This window comes from Epargyreus clarus, unplaced genomic scaffold (genome assembly GCF_041222505.1).
Source record: "Epargyreus clarus isolate Ecla_fem2 unplaced genomic scaffold, WU_Ecla_fem_2.2 ptg000025l, whole genome shotgun sequence".
Classification (NCBI taxonomy): domain Eukaryota; kingdom Metazoa; phylum Arthropoda; class Insecta; order Lepidoptera; family Hesperiidae; genus Epargyreus; species Epargyreus clarus.
The window spans coordinates 1,761,673-1,783,118 of record NW_027332232.1 but is presented as its reverse complement, the minus strand read 5'-3'; the positions used below and the strand labels follow the sequence as shown (position 1 = coordinate 1,783,118).

Sequence of the window (21,446 nt, the reverse complement as noted above, 5' to 3'; positions counted from 1 at the left end):
CACAAACTCCTCTAGTAGTTGTGAAGAGTATGAATCTTATGATTCATCACCAAACAGCAGCATCTATGTACCAGACAGGAAAATTGACAACCTACCAGTCTCTAATGTCACATTAAGGCCAAGAAACAAACAACTACAATCTAAAACTGAAGATTTTGAAACATATCTATGCTACAATGAAGGAAGTCTAGATGTACCTCTGACCTACAAAGACGCAATGAAATCGGCCAATGCAGAGAAATGGAAAATGTCAATAGGTGAAGAACTACAATCACATAGTCAAAATAATACATGGACATTGGTCAAGGAACCAGAAAATGCCAAAGTGATTGGATGCAAATGGGTATTCAAAGTGAAAGATGAACCAACAGGTCCAAGATACAAGTCCCGTCTGTGTGCTAAGGGATATGCACAAACCAAAGGAATCGACTATGATGAAACCTTCTCACCTACGGTCAGTATTCCAGCAGATCCTCATGTGAAGCTCCAGAAAAGTGAGACGGTACCCGACAACAATCTACCATACAGAGAAGCAGTTGGATCACTTATACACCTAGCGACTGTGAGCAGACCTGACATTATGTATGCAGTTAGTCTGGTAAGTCAGTTCTTGCACAATTATAATGAGTCTCACTGGAGTGCTGTAAAGAAAATATTGAAGTATTTACGAGGGACCATTGACCTGGGTTTAAGTTATCAGTGTAAGCCACTGTCTTCAGATCTAGTTGGCTATTGTGATGCGGATTATGCCAATGATATAACAACAAGGCGATCTATGACAGGATATGTCTTTATAAAAAATGGAGCTGCAATAACTTGGTCCAGTCAACGCCAGCAAACTATAGCCTTATCAACCACTGAGGCTGAATTTATGGCTGCCTGTGCAGCCACCAAAGAAACAATGTGGTTGAAATACTTATTAAGTGATTTAGAAGAGTATAAACAAAACTCTGTGTGCCTACATATTGACAATCTAAGTGCTATAAATGTAATTAAAAACAGTGAATTTCACAAAAGATGCAAGCATATAGACATTAAGTATAACTTTGTGAAAGAAAAGTATAATGAAAAAATTATTTCTTTAAAGTATGTAAGCACAGATCATCAGTTTGCTGATATTTTTACAAAAGCATTACCTCGAGATAGATTTAAGTTGTTAAGAGGTAACATTGGTATGTTAAATATAGAATCTTAATATATATTTTTTTTAAAAATTAATTTTGTGTTTGAAGGAAGGCTCTCATTTGAAGGAAGTGTTAAAATATTAAAATATATTATCTGTACAATTAAAAAAAAATTTCGTGCCTTCCATCTAATGTCTTTTTCATGATCTGTGACACTTGTCTATTCTCTCTACTCTGCGGAACATTGTAAAGTGAATGTAAAGATTTTCAAAGCAATCCAATAAAATCCGATTAATCCACATATCAGTCATTTAATTGTAACATTTTTATTAAACCGTTAATAGAATTTCCACACTCCGTAAATCAAATCAAGTGTCTATCAATATTCAAGGTTCAATAGATTACGAGCAGACGGGCAGCGGCTTAGTAACGGGTACGGTTTTCCCCTTTGAGTACGGAACCCCAAAAAGGGCTGCAATCACGTAAAATTTAAATATAAATGTACGTATCTAATATGCATAGGAATCGTTAACCCCAACAACTTTATGGACCATTCCAGAATCCCTAGTCCCATAAATATTTCCGGATATTACACAATCTGTGAGGTATGCGAGTGTAGAGGTACGGATAAATTAGACTCTTAATTGGAAAGGAACAGACCTATGCACTGAGTATGACATAAATATTTATGACAAAATGCTATAACGATTCAAAGTTGCAATGTGTGTCTGGACCCTACTAATAGAGATAAATTATGAATGGTTAAAATTTTATAAACCATTTGTTGTTGTCATCTGTGCTATTAAAATTTTACTTGGCTCGATCAGACAGAAATAGGCAGAATAAGATGTTCGTAAAATATCTGATATGTCATTTCTTATGAAAAGATCTAATGCTGATGTTAATTTAAATTACACAAAAATAGGGTCTTATCGCTATAGCTGTGTCCGAATAATCTAAATATTGCATTAGAACCAATCATAATTCTATCATCTACATTTCCACGAAATATCTAATAAATAATATTTTGCATTTGGTGTCTATTTATTTCCTCGTCTGTGGTTTCGAGATCGTTGGCATCACAACTCCCCACCGTACACGTGTCCCGCGGGACGCATACCAATATCTCCAGGGATTACTTTCCATTTTATACCCTCGACCGACACTCTCACCAGTACTTTCATTCTTTATATTATATACCTATTTTACACGGCTATGTTTGAAGATAGAACCGTTTGTGGTTCGACTCCGGCGGCACCACCGCCACACCTATTTCTGTTATAACGCCAGTGTCTAACGCCATTTATCATCACATTCATATGCTAAACTTTAACGTATAAAAATAGTTGATACTACTGTCCCACTGTTGGGCATCGAATCCCAACACCCCAAGGAACCCCAAGATCGCCGTAACGTGACAGATCTACAGTGATAACGAACTAGAACGTTATCTCGAGTACGATCCTTATCAGCGAGTAGTGCGGTGATAGTGTCACATATGTCACCGATTTGACAATAGAAACGGTTTTAATACATAACAGTAAGTACGAATATGAGTAAATAACACTTACTATGCTTAGAACTCAATCACCGAAACGCAATGATTGCTCCACGCTAAAAATGGTAGAACTATGGTGGTCCCACCACCTTTTTCGTCGCTGTCCGATGTCGGCTGTACGGTCCCCTAGGACGAAGCCTTTAAGGAGACTTCTTAGTGGGATGGTCCTCCCTTCAGGAGGTCCTTTCACAAGCCCCACACGACGCAGGCACCGGCCGTCGCGGCCTGTAAGTGCTTGGATGCATTTTTACTCCTTCCTCTCCGTTGAGGGTCAGCCCAATTTTCCACCTATGGTCTGGGCACCAAAAAGAAAACACCACCTTTTACGTTTTTTATAATAAAATGTAGCAGACGAGCAATCAGTCCTAAGTTAGTGGCTACTGCCGCCCAGGGATATCTGTAGTCAAGCCCTGATAAGATTAGATTCCAACCTGGCGTCGGCCACAGAAGCGCCGCTACCCCTGAGGAAACTGGAACTAAGCTGGAATGCCTCGGAAAAGTATGTTTCTCCTTCCACACGCTTCGATCCAGAACACAGTGGGGCTTAACACTGCTGTTATTAGGTAGAAATAGGTGTGGCGGTGGTGCCGCCAGAGTCGAACTACAGAGGTTTCCACCTGTGCTTCGGTCGAACCATACAGTTTCTACCACCTTTCATTGTGTTGTTGTTTTTGTCAACCTATTACTGTCCAACTGCTGGGCTCAGGTCTCCTCTTAGAATTAGAAGAATAAGCCCATAGTCTACCGCGCTAGCCAAGTGCGTATATAGTCTTCGCACTTTGAAACCGTTGTTTCAAAAACCCTTATCCTATACAGGTTTCACGATGTTTTCCTTTGTCAATAAAACAGAAAACGCCGTTAGAAAACTTTCTTCCGCCGATCTCGGATTCGAACCGCGGACCTCCCGATCGAAGCCGCCAAACCACTACACTACAAACGCTCACAACTTATTTACTTTTAATTATCAGACTGCGCCTTAGCAAAGCGTTGCCTAGCTATGCTTGTATATATTACTCGTATATTTGTTATCAATGACTTGAGTTTCAGTTGTGACATACACTTGTAAGTATTTGTGTTGCAATGACAAAGATTATATTTTACATTTGCCTGAGACATTGTACAACGCAAACGGCAGGTCATCTTCAATCCATTACTGTCCCACTACTGGGCACTGGTCTCTCAGATTGCGGGGTTAAGGCCATAGTACACCGCACTAGCCAAGTGCTAAGTAGTTAACTTCACAAACACTTGAGAATTAGGCAGTTCATTTGACAGTAAGACTGCTGCCTTTCATGTATTTAAAGGTGGTAAAACTCTCAGTGGTTCGACTCTGGCTGCACCACCGTCACATCTATTTCTACGTAATAACAGCAGTGTTAAACGCTGTTGTCACGTGGTATGAAAGGTGTGGTAAGGAAAACATACTTTTTCGCGGTACTCCAGCTTAGTCCTCAGGGGTAGCGGCGCATCTATGGTCAACCTCGGGTAGAACTATGATCTTATCTGGGGTTGATTGCAGATATCCATGGGCGGTAGTAGGCACGTACCATCAAGTGGATTGCATGCTCGTCTACTACTATATTATTATGTATGAAAAATCTATAACGAACCCCAGATGGGAGAAGTCCTACTCGACGTCGCACAGATGCGTTGCCCCTGAGGACTAAGCTGGAATGCCTCGGAAAAGTACGTCTCCCTTACCACACCCTTCAAATCAGTACACAGCAGCGCTTAATACTGCTGTTATAACAGAAATAGGTGTGGCGGTGCTACCACCGGAGTCGAACCACAAAGGGTCTACCACCTTCATTACGTAAACACCACGCAAAAGTCACCGGTACAAACTAGTATGTAGTACAAACGTTTCATCCACAAAATCAACATTACAATGATGTCATATATGTGAACACAGCCTCTGCAAACATTGTCGTCTAATGGATAGCTGTGCTAATATCTGACTAAAGTAGATAACATATAGTTAAGGGATATTGGGAATGAGTTTCTTCAGAATTAGAACGGTTTAGGCTAAGAGTTAATCATAGTCTTTATGTGCTAAATAAGGTACAATCGGAGTTAAGACAAAGTATAATATCCTTTTATTTTCCCTTTGAGGCGTGCAAATATACAGTCAGTTGAGTTCAGAATAAGTAAATAAACGCTTTCTACACACAGCCACACTAGGATCACCTGTGTAGTGGTTGCAATGGACACACACAAGGACGAATACACAAACACCCAGACCCAGGACAGAAATCCAAATTCATGATGCGGATATCTGTATTTGAACATGGTAGAACACTTTGTGGTTCGACTCCGGCGGCACCATCGCCACACATATTTCTGTTATAACAGCAGTGTTGAGCGCTGCTGTCTTCTGGCTTGAAGTGTACGCTAAAGGAGACATACTTTTCCGAGGCGTTCCAGTTTAGTCCTCAGTGGTAGCGGCGCACCTGTGGCCGACCTCAGGTAGAAATATCGGATCCTATCTGGAGTTACAGACGTCCAAAGGCGGCAGTAGCCACTTACCATCAGGTGGACTGCATGCCCGTCTACTACTCCTATATTATGAAAAAAAAGTTATATTCGACTAAAACAAACATAAAACATACCAACATAGTCAGCGACACATTTAAGGTTATCACACTGTTTTACGAGTAGCACATTACAGTGGTATGTCACTGAACTGTTAATTAATGATAAATTGTTTAATTGGTGCACTTGACACGGATAATTGGCTTAGCTAGTCATACCTTGCCGTCACATTGAATATACCTTAGTTCATTGTGTGTTCAGCTATTTGAAATGTCTTAATTAGAGATAGCTCTCTCCTCCTCCAGTGTATCTTAATATACTTTGGACACATAGCAAGAAATCTCGCTAACAAACTGGTGAGACTGGACGCATGATGAGAAGGCATGATATGGAGGCAAGAGACCTAGGGGGCGATGGCCTAAGAGGTGGTTGGATCAGATATCCGAGCAACTAGATGCCAGATATCCGAGCAACTGGATGCCAGATATCCGAGCAACTGAATGCCAGATATCTGAGCAACTGGATGCCAAGGTCAACGCCTTGCAATGTGGCACCAACCGTCACAAATGGAAGGAGCTCGTACAAAAAAGACTGAGGCAGATAATAAGGAATTAGAGATAGAACTAATTCGAAGATGGTAGAACTCGCAGAGGTCCGACTCCGGCGGCATCACCGCCCCACCTATTTCTGTTATAACCTTAAGAACCTTAAGATTAACCTTTTAAATGTTTTTTCGAGCTATCAAGAAAAACAATGCATCATTAAATATTATTAGTAATTGTATCTTTTTGTCCGAGTATTCAGAATTCAATTTTATTCTCATTATCAAATAATTATACTTTACAATTATTCAATTACATTAATCATTAGAGATTGATGGCAAAATGTGTCATGAATATTAAGTACTCCTTATATAATGAATATATTTTGTTATAACATTGAAAGAGTAAGGTAACAGTGTGGTAGAGACAATTTTTTTTTTATTAATATGGGAGTAGCAGACGATCATGCAGTTCATCTGATGGTAACTGGCCGCTGCTGCATGGACATCTGTAATCAACACCAGATAGGTTTAGATTCCCGACTGAGGTTGGCCACAAACAAAGTCTAAGCTGGAACACCTCGGCAAAGTATATCTCCCTCACCACACTCTTCAAGCCAGAACACAGCAGTGCCTAACACTGCTGTTATTAGTCAGAAATTGGTGTGGCGATGGTGTTGCCGGAGTCAAACCACGTTGAGCTTCAAAGACAACCAGCCAACCAAACTTCAAACCAGCTTCAAAACCTTACTGAGGCATTCTAATTTAATCCTAAAAAGTAGCAATGCATCAGTGGCCAATCTTAGATAGGAATCTAATCTGACCTAGGACTCTTCAGAGACACTCATGGGTAGTAGCCGTTTGCTGCTCAGGTTGACTACATGCTATTTGCTACTTCTATATCATATAAAAAGCAAACGAGAATTTCATGTATTGGTTAAGTAGTAACTGCCATCTGTGGACACCTTTTACCAAATTTCTTTAGAACATGAGCTGTATTAGAAAATGATCACAGATGATATTAACCACAACACAAGTAAAGTCATGAGTCCATACTAGTATACAGCATACCATATCTTATATATAAAATTCTCATGTGACAGTGTTATTTACTGTACTCTTCCGAAACAGCTTTACCGATTGCCACCAAATTTTATATGCATATTCAGTAGGTCTGAGAACCGGCTACTATCTATTTTTCATACCCCTAAGTGATGAGGGTTGTTCACCCTTAACATTTTTTTATTTATATGGCAGCACAACATTTGCCGGCTCAGCTAGTTACATATATAGTTATGTTGTAATCAAATGAGGACATTAAGATATCATTTCTATGAAGAATAATCATGAAATTTCTGAAACAATATACATGAAACTAGATTGTATTGGGAAAAAGTGCATAGATTGGCAATAATAGAACCTTCCTGCACAGAAAGAAGCCAGGTCAACTATTACACATTGGTAAATAATACTGATAAGGTGAAAGGTTAGCAACCCGCAACTATTCACTACTCAACATGTGTCTCCATTTGGGAAAAGTGGTATTTAGGCATAACGTCACAGGTCCACTGTGTAGGTCAAGTGCACATTGGTAGGCCATCATCACCAAGCCATCACTGTGCCCCTGCTGGCCATAGATCTCCTCTTACAATGAGAAGGATTAGGCCATAATCCACCATGCTGGCCTAGTGTGTATTGGTAGACTTCATATACCTTTGAAATCTATTTTTTAAGACTTCTCAGGTAACCAGGTTCCCTATAGTAAATAATAGTACTGAAAATATCAGAGGTGTTTGCCTGGGATTCGAACCTTGGACCCGTCGATTGAGAGGCCGCATTTCAACCACTAGGCTTTCACTTTTTTTAAGTAGACTTCACACACAATTGAAAATTAATTTTTCAAAAACTTCTAGGCTCATAAGTTTTTTGATATTTTCCTGTACCATTAGAGCAACTAATAATCTACTCTAAGAGGGAACCCATGCCCAGCAGTAAACAGAAATATGTAAACGATAACAGTTGATATCAAAGTGTATGAGGGTAATTCAGTCCAAGGTTTTTGACTGAGTTCATACTAAAACAAATATTACTAATAAAAATCTAAAATACCGTCACACAGTAAATTCGCTTGACGTTATAAGTATAGTTTTTTTTTTATTTGTGACACTTACACCCATTATTTATATACAATCTATGCAAATTTTACCTACCAAAGATACTGTGACATTTTCTAGTACAAAGTAGTTGTCAAATGTTAATCTTTCATAGGCAAAGATAGATTGATTATTAATAATGGATGTTAGATGGTTTAATAAGTATGTACACATGGTTTACTATTTCTAATGTCACTTAGTTTTTCTGTTAAATAAAACCTTCATTTTTTAGGTTTGTCTTATTACAGTTTATTAAACAGAAATTATCAATGATTAAATAATATGTATCGATTCTTAAGACCGGACAGAATCAAAAGAATTTGAATTGTTTGTGCAAAAAGATGACTCAAAGTAAAGAAGTTTGAAATATTTATTATTAATTAAAATGTTTGCATTACAATGTATCAATAGTAATAATTATAAACATTAATAAGTGCAGTCATTAGATCACTCATATATCATACTATTCGGGTGTCAGATAGTTGATTTTATAGTAAAACATACTGAAAGTTGAATCTTTTATGTAGTGATTTAATCTATTATGTAAATATCATTTTCCTAGTACAAAAACGTGGGCAAAGTCGCGTGTTTCAGTCTAAAACGTAATAAACCAACAAAAAAGTAGAGAAACACCTAAATCACGTTTGGAATACATCCAATAGCATTAGTAGTCAAAACACAGTATCAGAAGAGTTGCAAAAGTGAAAACTTACGAGCATCCCGAGAGAAATTTCTAGGTCCCCTAATTAAATTAACTGATCGCAATTTAATATTTAACACGCAGTTAGATGCATGTGATAACAGCGGATGGATCGGAATGAGGAAACGAAAATTTTAACCCGGTCTCACCTACACAGCGTCCACAAAAAAAAACCAGTCGACTTCACCTACTGATCTAAAGAACGCAGTACCCGCACGGTAGTACACAACACAACCGCATACACTACCTAGTTATCAAGCATACATCGTGGTAATGACGAAATACAACCCAAAACCACGATTTTATAACAAATATTCCATTAGGTGAAAGGACTTACCAAAGATCCCACAGTTTGCATCAAACGGTAGTATCACTCCAGTGTCGTTCGCAATTATGTTATCACTGTATCACAAATAAACAGTTCACAAACGTTTTTTTACACTGATTATAAAATAATAGTCAAATTCACAATTATTATTGTAATCCATATAGTGTGCGGCGGATAAATGCACTATTCCGTGAAAGACGCCATTTTGATTTCGTCAACTAACGACCAGAGACAAGACAATATAGAATTAACGCGTTAAGTTATTGCAAAATTTATCATGTTGCGGTTGTAATATAGAAATTGAAAGTTTATGAATCATGCTTATCAACAATTTAACGAGACACTGTGCAAGTACAAAATCAAAAATGTTTTACAATTGTAATTATATTAGTTGAATTAAGTTCCTAAGAATATGATATCTTAGACTAAATGTAAAAGAAAATAGTTAATATTTTGTCTATGATTAAAAATTGCCATATTTGTGGTAATTAATTACCTCATAATTCAGTAAAAATAATTTGGATCTAGAATTAGGTATGAAAACATATAAATTACATTTTACACATTCTCACGCAATCTTTAGTGTCTTAACTAAAAACAGTATTTTATTCATCATAGGAATCTAAGTCTCCCTTTTTTATGGGGTAATTTGTTTATTTATATTATTATTCTATTTTGAGTTACAAGTACTACAAGTTTAGGTACTTTTAAATAATAATATATACACACATGATTTGAAAAACTCAATTCTGACTTGAAGCTAGTTTACACTGGGTGAGCTGATGCCTAACCAGTAGACAGCTACTTGGCTTGTACCCCAGTTGCTTGGCTCGTCTTTGCTGTATACACGAAACCTAGTAGTTGCTGTCCAGTCTTGCGCGTTGCCGCGATGTCGTGTAAGCGTGTTTTAATAAAAAAAACAAACAGTGATACGCGCCATGACAACAATATTATGACAAGAATTATAAAATATCTGTAAAAACCACACGGGTTCCGCTCACAACAGTCTCGCTCGCGCTGGCGAGCTACTGCAGAACGCACCCAAACGATGCGAGTGACGGTCGAGCTACTGTCATGTGCGAGTAGCTGGTGGAAGAGCAGGCGAGTGAAAAAAAATGTTGAAGTAACTCGGATGCGAGTTTCTGTTCAACCCGCACGTGCGAGTTACTCGTGACGTCCAAACAATGCGAGTTACTGCAGTGCAGGTGCATTAAGATTGCAAGATTATTGTAAAATATTTATATTTGCATTTTTTTATTATCGTATGGTATTTAATACGAGTAGTATTTAATAGTATAGTAATGCCTTGTGTTAAAAATATAGGCAACAATGAGCACTGTAATTTAGTGAATATTTTTAATTAACATTACAATAATCAATACAAATTAAAAAAAAACAATGTGATATATATATTATGAAGTTTCTTTTATCAATTCGTCTTCAGTGTAATAATTATAAGAATTTTTGTAGTAGTACATATAATTAAAACAATATGTGATATATACTAATAAATTTCATTATCCCGACAAAATCTCAAAATTACAGTGCTCCAAAACAGTAATTATGAAATTAGCCACCAATTTTAGTTATTGTGATAAAAACTTTGCAAAATTGAAAACCGCAACTGGCAATAATTAGTATGTCAAAAAAAATCTGAAAGCAGCTGTGCTTGTACGTACGTGTTTTCGTGCAATATTTTGTTCGATTGATAATGGCTGTGTGATGATAGTTAAATGTGATTGTTTGTAATAAACGAAAATGTCGAGTCGTCGTTCTATGCTCGGTTCCGCCTTGGAACCGCTGCCAGCATCGGACCCCTTACGAGAACTCTTCGAGGCTTGCAAAACTGGTGATTCTGTACGAGTTAAAAAGTTGATTACACCTCAAACAGTGAACGCTAGGGACACAGCGGGCCGTAAATCGACTCCTCTGCACTTCGCCGCAGGTATTAATCACAAATTCGTTAGCCAAATCCTTAATTATTTCCCAAAATGATAATACAAAATCGAGTGAAAGGATTCTTATAATTGCATAATTGGTCACGGTAGCGCTTACGAATTGGGCCTTTGTCGCGAGTTGCCCGCGTTTTCGGCTTTTCAGGTAACTAGAGCAGTTGTTACGAACGTTTTTGTCGTATTGCGAAACTGTTGTTGTTATGTTGTATGTCAGCAATGTATATTTATCTGACAGTTGTTATATTGCAATATTGACATATGAATTCTATTATGTGTTATTAAAGGAACATATGATGAACTTTTTCTGTACTTGTCCTATACTGGGATTCTCAAAGAGTTCCATTGACGCAAAAAGAACAGTACATAAACACCCACTCCTAAAACCAAAATAATTATATTTAAAAAAGTAAAAAAAATAATATAAACCATGTTATAATCACACAAAGAAAATCCTAACAATCATAAATCCTGATGATCCTGATGAGGGGAATAGGAAAAAATCATTTGTGTATTTGGTATATTGGTTTTTGGTAATTGTTCAAAATTTTACATACCCAGATACATACATACGGTGACGCTAAAAATGTGTAGTAAAAATGCATCAAAAACCTATTCAATTCTCATATCAACTATCATTATTGACTTCTTAGTTTTGGACAAGAAAGATACATATGCCAAAGTCTACTATATTGACTAAACAAGACTTACTTTGTTATGGCTTTTTGATGTGAAACATCTATAGCTGCACGTAAAACCGATTTCTGGCGTGGCGACGCATGCCGTGGCGACGCGTCGCCATGCGCAAAAATCGTAATATTTTATTTTATGATTATGACATATTTAGTTCCTATCACAATATGTTCTTTTCTGCATATTACTTTTACAAAATAATGTCGATGTTTCACATCTGCCAGGCGTCCCGTGACGGCTCACATTGTTTTTTTGGATTGAATTGATTGCACAGATAGAAATTTTTGGCTCCAACAATCACGTGAGCATATTGTATATTTTTGTAAATATTTCAAGTTCAAATCAGCTCTGTAATTTTAATATAGCTTAGTAAGGATTGCATTTCAAGCTTCGAAATGGATGTGTTCATACAACACAAGTGCAATTATTACAAAACAAGTACTCGCAACATTTACCAACCAATGTTATAGTTTCGTATTTAGTTGTTGTAAGGATTTACTTTCATCAATTTCCCAAATGTCTCAAAAAAGTGTAACTTCAAAAATAACAGACCAATTGAGAAATAATACACCAAATTTTCATTTATTTTTTATTTTTGTAGTATTTGTTATCATAACAGCCATAGACAGTGGCGGATTTAAAAAAAATTAAGGTCTAGGCTGGACAGTTTTTGCCGCCCCTGCTTCTACAATTGTCATGTTTGACTAGAGGTGAGGCGTATATACTGGTCCAGGGAGTAGAGAGTATCGGATTAGGTAGCTTGCGCTCCTGTTTTTTTTTTGCTCGCCACGTTGGTTCAGAACTTGTTTCGTTTGGTTCGTCACGCCAGTTCATGACACGTTTAAAGCATAAACGAACTAACTTCGTAATTAGCAAAAAGAACATTCGGTCCCCAAATTTGCCGCCCCTAAAAATCTGCCGCCCTAGGCTGAAGCCTACTCAGCCTGCTGGTAAATCCGCCACTGGCCATAGAAATAAATGCATTAAAAAATAGATCTGTCTAGCTATTAGGGTTGAATAGATGAAGGGAAAAATGCAAATAGATATCAGTTTCTTGTATAATTGATAACCCCTATTTATTTTCAAGCTTTATTTTTAACACGCTTTTATTAGCTTGGGTTATATGTATGTACATAACAGTAACGGAATCTTTGAACCCGATTTCTATCCACTTTGAACGTTCAGTTTAATTCAAAATTGTGAAGAATTAGCACTTTTCGAACCTGATAAATGGAGCACCCCACGCTTTTTCCACAAATATACTATTTACTGTTCCTTAATTGATTCTTAGATTGAAAATTATTTTCTACTTTTCAGTTGATTTTATCATAAAAGGGTGTTTTTTAGTTTTTTGAACTATAATTATAAGTATTTATTTTTATAGTGTCTCAATTACTGCACAGTACAAGGTACAGCATTGTAACTTGGCCCAGTCCTTGAATTATATACCTACAGGGATGCTGGGCGAGAGTTCGCCTTAAGGCTGCGCGCCTACAGTGTTTAATTATGTCTGACTTTCTTCTAGTTTTTTAATTGTAAATGTTATATTTTAGTCTTTACATAGCCGCTCCTTAATAGGCAAGAGGTTGACTGACATTTTGTTTTAGTGGAAAATAATAAGTAAATTAATAAGTTATAATAAATACTTAACTTATAATAAATAAGTTGCAAATTACTAGGTATGAATAGTGTATTTATAATTTGTTCATGTTTAACGAGAATAGCTTTTGCTACATTATCATTTCTATGTCATTTTCTTTCGTCCTACCCATTTATTTATTTTTGAATGCAGGAATTTTGCTCGGTAAAAAATCGAAACATCAATATCTTAAAAAAGAAACAAATCATGATGGTATTTACTTGTACAGACACTATATAATTGTTTAAATAAAAAAAAAAAACACTGCCTAAAAACCGTAACACCGACCGCTCATCACTGCGGCACATTCGCGCCTGTTCGCATACCGAGTATACGAGCATACCGAGAGTAGCATACCGAAATCGAGGCGCGTAGGTATAACTTGCATTCCCTGCGTTTGTATGAAGATAGAATACTGTATAGATACTTATACTGTGATAACGGTTTAAGAGATATAGTGTGATAGACAGATGGTCAGGGGAAGCTTAGTAATAGGGGTCCCTCTTTACCATCTAATATATAAAATTCTCGTGTCACAGTTTTCGTTGCCATACTCCTCCGAAACGGCTTGACCGATTTTGATGAAATTTTTTGTGCTTATCCGGTATCTATGAGAATCGGCCAACATCTATTTTTCGTCCCCCTAAATGTTAGGGGTTGTTCACACTTAACATTTTTTTATTTATATGGCAACACAACGTTTGCCGGGTCAGCTAGTTTAGGTATAAAACCCTAAAAAGCATGTGTTCTTGTGTATGCATTTTCGAATTTAATATTTTTTTGGCCTATTACATAAAAAAATGATACTCATAAATTTTCCAAATCTGCAAAAAAAGTGTAACTTCAAAAATCGTAGACTGTATGATTCATTTTATATTATATGAGCATGCAGTCCACCTGATGGTAAGTGGTTATTGCTGTAATCAACCCCAGACAATTAGTTTTCTACCTGAGGTCGGCTACAGATTCACCACTACCCCTAAGGACTAAGCTGGAACGCTTCAGAAAAGTATGTCTCCCTTACCACACCGTTCAAACCAGAACACAGCTGCGCTCAACACTGTTGTTATACACTCTTATTTAGATAGTTCTTTCTCATCTCTAACTCTTCCTAACTACCCATCTCTTTTAAGGGAAACACTTTTCTGCGGCGTTCCAGCTTAGTCCTAAGCGGTAGCGGCGTATCCGTAGCCGACCACAGGTAGGAATATCTAATCCTATCTAGGGTTGATTACACATGTCCATGTGCGGCAGTAGCCACTTACCATCAGGTGGACTGCATGCTTATCTGCTGTCCCTATATTATAAAAAAAAACCACAGGGTGAGGGTCCCTACAATAATCCAGCTGAAGCGGAAAAGTATGTAAATCTCAGACTCAAAGTCGAAGTCGAAGACTCAAAGTCGAAGTTTTACTTTTTTCTAGGCTATGGTCGTCGTGAGGTAGTAGAAGCCTTAATAGCCGGTGGGGCGGCGCTCCAAGCCCGCGACGAGGGCGGGTTGCAGCCTCTCCACAACGCGTGTTCATTCGGCCACGCTGACGTGGTCCGAGCGCTACTGGCGGCGGGTGCTCCGCCCTCCGCGGCTGATAACTGGGGGTACACGCCGCTGCACGAGGCCGCTGCAAAGGGGAAGGTTGATGTTTGTATTGGTAAGGAAATGTATAATTTTGTAATATATACATGATATATGTCTATCGCACACTAAACAATGAGTCAGGCGAGGAGAGGAGAGACGTGTTTGTCCGAAATGCGGCTAGGGCTGTGGGGTAGAGTGAGAGAGAAGGAGCCTGCCGCTGCCGTATGTGCGAGAGAAAGGAAGCCAGGCAGACTGGTGCCGTAATGTTAACGGTATGTCTATCGTACACTAAACAATGAGTCAGGCGAGGTGAGGAGAGAGAAGGGTTTGTCCGAAATACGGCTGGGGCTGTGGGGTAGAGTGAGAGAGAAGGAGCCTGCCGCTGCCGTATGCGTGAGAGAAAGGGAAGCCAGGCAGACTGGTGCCATAATGTTATCGGTATGTCTATCGTACACTAAACAATGAGTCAGGCGAGGAGAGGAGAGAGAAGTGTTTGTCCGAAATACGGCTGGGGCTGTGGGGTAGAGTGAGAGAGAAGGAGCCTGCCGCTGCCGTATGCGTGAGAGAAAGGGAAGCCAGGCAGACTGGTGCCATAATGTTATCGGTATGTCTATCGTACACTAAACAATGGGTCAGGCGAGGAGAGGAGAGAGAAGGGTTTGTCCGAAATACGGCTAGGGCTGTGGGGGTAGAGTGAGAGAGAAGGAGCCTGCCGTTGCCGTATGCGCGAGAGAAAGGGAAGCCAGGCAGACTGGTGCCGTAATGTTAACGGTATGTCTATCGTACACTAAACAATGAGTCAGGCGAGGAGAGGAGAGAGAAGTGTTTGTCCAAAATATGGCTAGGGCAGTGGGGTAGAGCGAGAGAGAAGGAGCCTGCCGCTGCCGTATGTGCGAGAGAAAGGAAGCCAGGAAAAATGGTGTCGTAACCTATTACGTAACGTAATGGTTTACCCTCCCATAAGAAGTTATCACTTCAAAAAATCATGAAAGCATGGGTCTACTACCCACTTGGCCAGCATGGTGGATTATAACCTAAATCCAAGTGAATGTCATTGAGTTGAAGTCTTCAGTTACAACATTTTTGTATATGTTTTTGATGACAATAATAATTTCTTTTTCAGCATTACTCCAACATGGTGCCGATCCTAATGTTAGGAATACGGAGGGTAAAACACCCCTAGACCTAGCGGATGCAGCCACGAGACCTGTACTTACAGGTATGATATACAGGGTGAATCTCCATAAAGTGCACATATTGAAACAGGTAAAATTAAACCGCATTTTGTCGACAAAAAAAATAAAAAAAATAATAAAAAAATTTTTTTTTGGGTTTTACGACCTTTTGAAGTTTTTTTTTGGAATTGTGCACCTAAAGTAAATAAATCGCTATAACTTTTGAACTAAAAGAGTTATCATGTTCAAACAAAAATTACAATGAATGCCAATTATAGGCCGTACTGATCCATGAAAAAAACAAAACAAAAAAGCTTATCTTCCCAGAAAAAAATAGTCAGATTAGTGTGAAAAAAGCACTTTTTTTTGGTTAAATTTCAGTTATCGTGAATTTCCTCAAAATAATCTAGGCTTTTTATTTTATTTTTATTATTTAATGTAATTCTACGTCGTATTAGCTTTCAAACACTAAAAAAAGCATGCCTCTAACTTAAGTATAAAGTTTCCTACGAGCGCTTAAACAAAGGCAGTTTTTAAGGGTGTTGGTAATAAATAACATTTTTCATACAAACTAGTGTTTTTTTTTTAATTATTAAAGATTAATTTTATTACAGTTTTATCACTTTAATATCGTCAAAAATAAGAAACTACCATGAATTTACCATTGAAACATATTTTTGATAGTTTTCTTTGTTTATATTTTGGACATCTAATTATGGGTCGGACTATACCAGTTTTATTAGGGCGCACGTGCGTCGCGTCATGAGTATCTTTTTTGAAACGTTCCTAGCAAACTTTATACTTGAGTTAGAGGCGTGGTTTTTTTAGTGTTTGAAAGCTAATACGACGTAGAATTGCATTAAACAATAATAAAAAAATAAAATGCCTAGATTATTTTGAGGAAATTGATGATTACTGAAAATTTTACCTAAAAAAAGTGCTTTTTTGCACTAATCTGACATTTTTTTTCCTGGGAAGATGATTTTTTTTGTTTTTTTTTTCATGGATCAGTACGGCCTATCATTGGCAATCATTGTTATTTTTGTTTGAACCTGATAACCCTCTTAGTTTAAAAGTTATAGCGATTTATTTACTTCAGGTGCACAATTCCCAAAAAAAAATTCAAAAGGTCGTAAAACCCAAAAAAAATTTTTTTTTATTTTTTTTATATTTTTTTTGTCGACAAAATGCGGTTTAATTTTACCTGTTTCAATATGTGCACTTTATGGAGATTCACCCTGTATATCTGTTCAATACATACTTTTTTCTTTTAAGTTATTTGTTGTTATAGCAATCAATCAATCATTTGTAAAAAAAATTCGAATTTCAATCTATTACGGTTTAGAGATAGAGCCGTGTAACAAGCGAACAGACAGCCAGACAGACAGACATACAGACAGCGGAGGCTTAGTAATAGGATTCCGTTTTTACCCTTTTGGCACGGGACCGTAATAACGTCCCCTTTCTCTTTCCTCCCCAGGCGAGTACTGCGCAGCGGACGTCCTGGAAGCGGCTCGTTCCGGCGCAGACGAGCGTCTAGCCGCTCTACTGACGCCGCTAAACGTCAACGTTCACGCTCACGACGGCCGGCGTTCGACCGCTCTGCACCTCGCGGCCGGCTACAACCGCGCGCGGGCGGTGCGCCTGCTGCTGCAGCGCGGCGCGCACGTGCACGCCAAGGACAAGGGGTGTGTGTGTGTGTGTGTGTGTGTGTGACGTCACCGCGCCGCACCTCGCGGCCGGCTACAACCGCGCGCGGGCGGTGCGCTTATGTGTCTTTAAATGTGTGCGTGGGTAGTGTGTTTGTGCGCACGTGAGACGCGTGTGCAGGCGGAGACTTGATGGTCTGAGGTGACTATGTGCAGTACAAGTAAAGACGGGCGCTGCAGGGGAGTGGGGTGCACAGGGGTCATGACCCCCCCCCCCCCCTCAAAACTGTGATTTCTGGCTCGCACTTGACAAAAAAAGTGGTGTAATTTAATCAAATTTCCCCTGTAACCACCCCCAATCGCTGCGATCGCGCCTGAGCGAAGCACAATATTGCGCACACTACAATAACTCTCTTGTCATCATCAGAGGGTCTTAATCATGCGCTATCTGTCCCCCAGAGGTCTGGTGCCGCTCCACAACGCGTGCTCGTACGGCCACTACGAGGTGACGGAGCTGTTGGTGCGAGCCGGTGCTGATGTCAACGCCACTGACCTGTGGGCGTTCACGCCGCTGCACGAGGCCGCTAGCAAGGCGAGGTTGGAGGTGAGTTTGGGGGAAGGGGGAGGATGGGAGAGAGCGGGAGGATGGTGGATTGGTGGAAGGATGGGGGATTGAGCGTGTATTGGGGAAATGGGGGGTTGGAGGTAAAATTGGTGCAAGGATGGTGGATTAAGCGTGTTTTGGTGAGATGGGGGTTGGAGGGAGGAGTAGTGGATGGATGGGGAATGGAGCGTATTTTTTGGAAATGGGGAGTAGGAGGAAGGAGTGGTGCAAGAATGGTGGATTGAGCGTGTTTTGGAGAGATTGGGGTTGGAGGGAGGAGTGGTGCAAGAATGGGGGATGGAGCGTATTTTTTGGAAATGGGGAGTAGGAGGAATGAGTGGTGCAAGAATGGTGGATTGATTGTGCTTTGGGGATATAGAAGGGAAATGTGCAGTTGGGAGTGAGGGAGGTAGGACAATGGAGGAGGATGGGTGAATAGGATGGTTCAACGAGAGTGAAGGGGCGCAAAAGGGGTGGGAGGAGGATGGGTGAATAAGGATTCAATTGGGGTGTGCATGGACGCAAAAGCAGTGGAGGTAAGGATGGGGGTAGTCGTAGGGAGATGAATGATTCAATATGGGTGTGCAGTGCAAAAACAATGAACGTGAGTAGTAGTAGTGAGAAGTAAGAGGAAGTAGGAGGAGGACGAGGAATGAGGGGAGGATGGGGAATGAGGGGAAGATGGAGGAGTGGGGGATAAGACCACTTACGTGATAAAGTGATCACACACTATACTTTTGTGACCAACTCTGACGGCACCACCGCCACACCTATTTCTGCCTAATAACAGAATACTAATGATTATTCCCAGGTATGCTCGCTTCTCCTAAGCGAAGGTGCGGACCCAACGTTGCTGAACTGTCACGGGAAGTCGGCGCTAGATGTCGCTCCCACGCGGGAGCTGAGGGAGCGTCTTGCATGTGAGTAACGAACAATTGTTAAGTAATAATCGACTATAAAGTAACACTATTGACTTCTTAACAACATACATACTTTCATAGATACATCACTTCATCACTCATTCACTCACTGTCCCACTGCTGGGCACGGGTCTCTTCTCAGAGTGAGAAGGATTAGGCCATAGTTCACCGCGCTGGACAAGTGCGTATTGATAGACTTCACATACCGTTGAGTTTTTTTGTTTTTATAAATCTCTCAGGTATGCAGATTTCCTCACGATGTTTCCTTCACCGTTTAAGCAAGTGATAATTAATTTGTAATACGTACATAACTTTCAAAAATCAGATGCGTGCCTGGGATTTGAACCTTGGACCCCTCAATCGAGAGGCCGAGTTTCTTAACCACTAGGCTATCAATGCTTGCTTATAATATAGATACATACATACATAGAAGTCATACAAGGTATAGTCGGGCCTCACGTTACGGAATCAAATTTTGGAATCAAAAATCAGCAAAATTTCGCCAGTGCTAAATATCGTCTGAAATGAAAGTACTGCAATACGGAATACGGTAATCGTGCTACATTGATTGGTATTCGTCCGAGCAATAGATCAAACGTTATCAATGCCGTCTTATGCGATAAAAACCTTCAAATCCGGCTCGAAGGACCATTTAATACTCTATTAATGAATGTAACACTGTGTTAGTTAAAAAATCCCTAAACGAAACAATAAAATTGATTATGATCTTGAGTATATTTATGATCTTGAGGAATATCTAGTATTATTTAATGTAGGAAGTATAGTCTGCGTAAAACTGCTAGTCCGCTCTGAATATAGAAATGAATCGCGTCGCCGTAGCAAATTGTGTGACTACACCTGCTCGCAACTACTTCAGAGCGGACTAGTAGTTTGGCGCGGACTATACTTGGTCACTTTTTTTTTTATCGAGGGGAAAACCTTCAAAAGGTACCCGGTGCCGTGGGAGCGACACAGACTTATGTGGGATTCTAACCGCACTAAAACCCCCCCGGTGGCCGTCCTCGGCACTGGGTGGGTCACCTACCTACACTAAATGATTGTATTGTTTCAGTTGAGTACCGCGGTCACTGCTTGCTTGAAGCGTGTCGCTTGGCGGAACCGGCGCGGGTGAAGAAGCAACTCACATGCGTCACACAGCAACAGGTGAGCCTCTGCCCGGGGCCCCTACATACAAGACTGGGGCCCCGGGGTGGGAATAATGTAAGGAATATCTTGAATGTAACTTAGCGTGCTGTGTAAGCGAATGCGTATGGGCTTTCCAGGGCCCCTTTTATGTCAGGGTCCCTGGGCAAGGGCCCCTTGTATTAGGGTATAGCTGAGAGTAGTAATGAAAAGTAGAAAACATGCAGTTCATTGGATTATGGGTCATCAAGTATTCCATAAGCAGAATATTAGTAATTTTCAAAGGTAATAGAATTCACCAAAGGATAGAAACCACTGGCACACCTATTTCTGTCTAACAACAGCAGTATTAAGCGCTGCTGTGTTTTGGTTTGAAGGGTTTGGTAAAGGAGACTTACTTTTGCGAGGCTTTCCAGCTTAGTCCTCAAGAGTAGTGCCGCGTTTGCGGCCAAATTCAAGAAATAATCTAATCTTATTTGGGGTTGATTACGTATGTCCATGGGGGGGCAGTTACCACATAACATCAGATTTTCTTGCTCGATCGATTGCTTCATCAATTAAAAAAAATATAAGCAGTATTATGGTCTATTATGGCTTTGACAATATATGTATTTTTATTATTTCCTTCCAGCAAGATCAACCGTACCCCCAGTCGCAGACCCCCCCGGTGGTGCCCCTGGCCGAGGGGTCCATCGAACCCCTGGTGAACTTCCAACACCTGGCTACTGGTGATCGACCGCTACACTGCGCGGCTGGCAGTGTATACCCTAAACGGAAACAGGTGAGTTACCCCTATGATACCAGCAAGACCCCCGAACCCCCAGGCTTCCCCCTGATGTATCCTTGGTGGAGAGAACCATCGAGCCTTTCCATACTCTCCGAGGCATTCTCTGTACAAGATTTGTTTATTTATTTCATTAATTACACCATAAGAAACATATTTTTTACCGTGTGTACTTATGTGTGTACACACATGCTTTTTAATATTTTTATTAAATTAAATATGCTAAAGAAGTGTAACTTCTGAAGTGCGTACACATTAGCTTTATTTATTTTATTATATATGCCAACTAATTAGAACTTCTTAAGTGTGTACTGTGTACATAAGTACACATACGTTATTTCTTTTTATTATTAGGTACATCAAAGAAGTATAACT

General features: G+C 39.5%; 2 protein-coding genes across 2 annotated transcripts in view; one reads left to right on the top strand and one right to left on the bottom strand.

The window, feature by feature from the left end:
- Slik (Sterile20-like kinase) overlaps positions 1-9,154 on the bottom strand; it is a 64,991-nt gene extending 55,837 nt beyond the window's left edge. Inside the window, exon 1 of the mRNA XM_073087122.1 lies at positions 8,946-9,154. The gene's annotated coding sequence lies outside the window, so the exon portion shown is untranslated. The remainder of the gene's footprint in view (positions 1-8,945) is intronic.
- Positions 9,155-10,566: 1,412 nt separating this feature from the next.
- Tnks (tankyrase) overlaps positions 10,567-21,446 on the top strand; it is an 82,912-nt gene continuing 72,032 nt past the window's right edge. The window contains exons 1-8 of the mRNA XM_073087124.1: positions 10,567-10,881; positions 14,645-14,869; positions 15,920-16,015; positions 17,452-17,659; positions 18,080-18,224; positions 19,036-19,144; positions 20,217-20,308; positions 20,919-21,068. Of these exons, the coding sequence (XP_072943225.1) occupies positions 10,695-10,881; positions 14,645-14,869; positions 15,920-16,015; positions 17,452-17,659; positions 18,080-18,224; positions 19,036-19,144; positions 20,217-20,308; positions 20,919-21,068 (1,212 nt within the window). The 5' untranslated portion in view covers positions 10,567-10,694. The remainder of the gene's footprint in view (positions 10,882-14,644; positions 14,870-15,919; positions 16,016-17,451; positions 17,660-18,079; positions 18,225-19,035; positions 19,145-20,216; positions 20,309-20,918; positions 21,069-21,446) is intronic.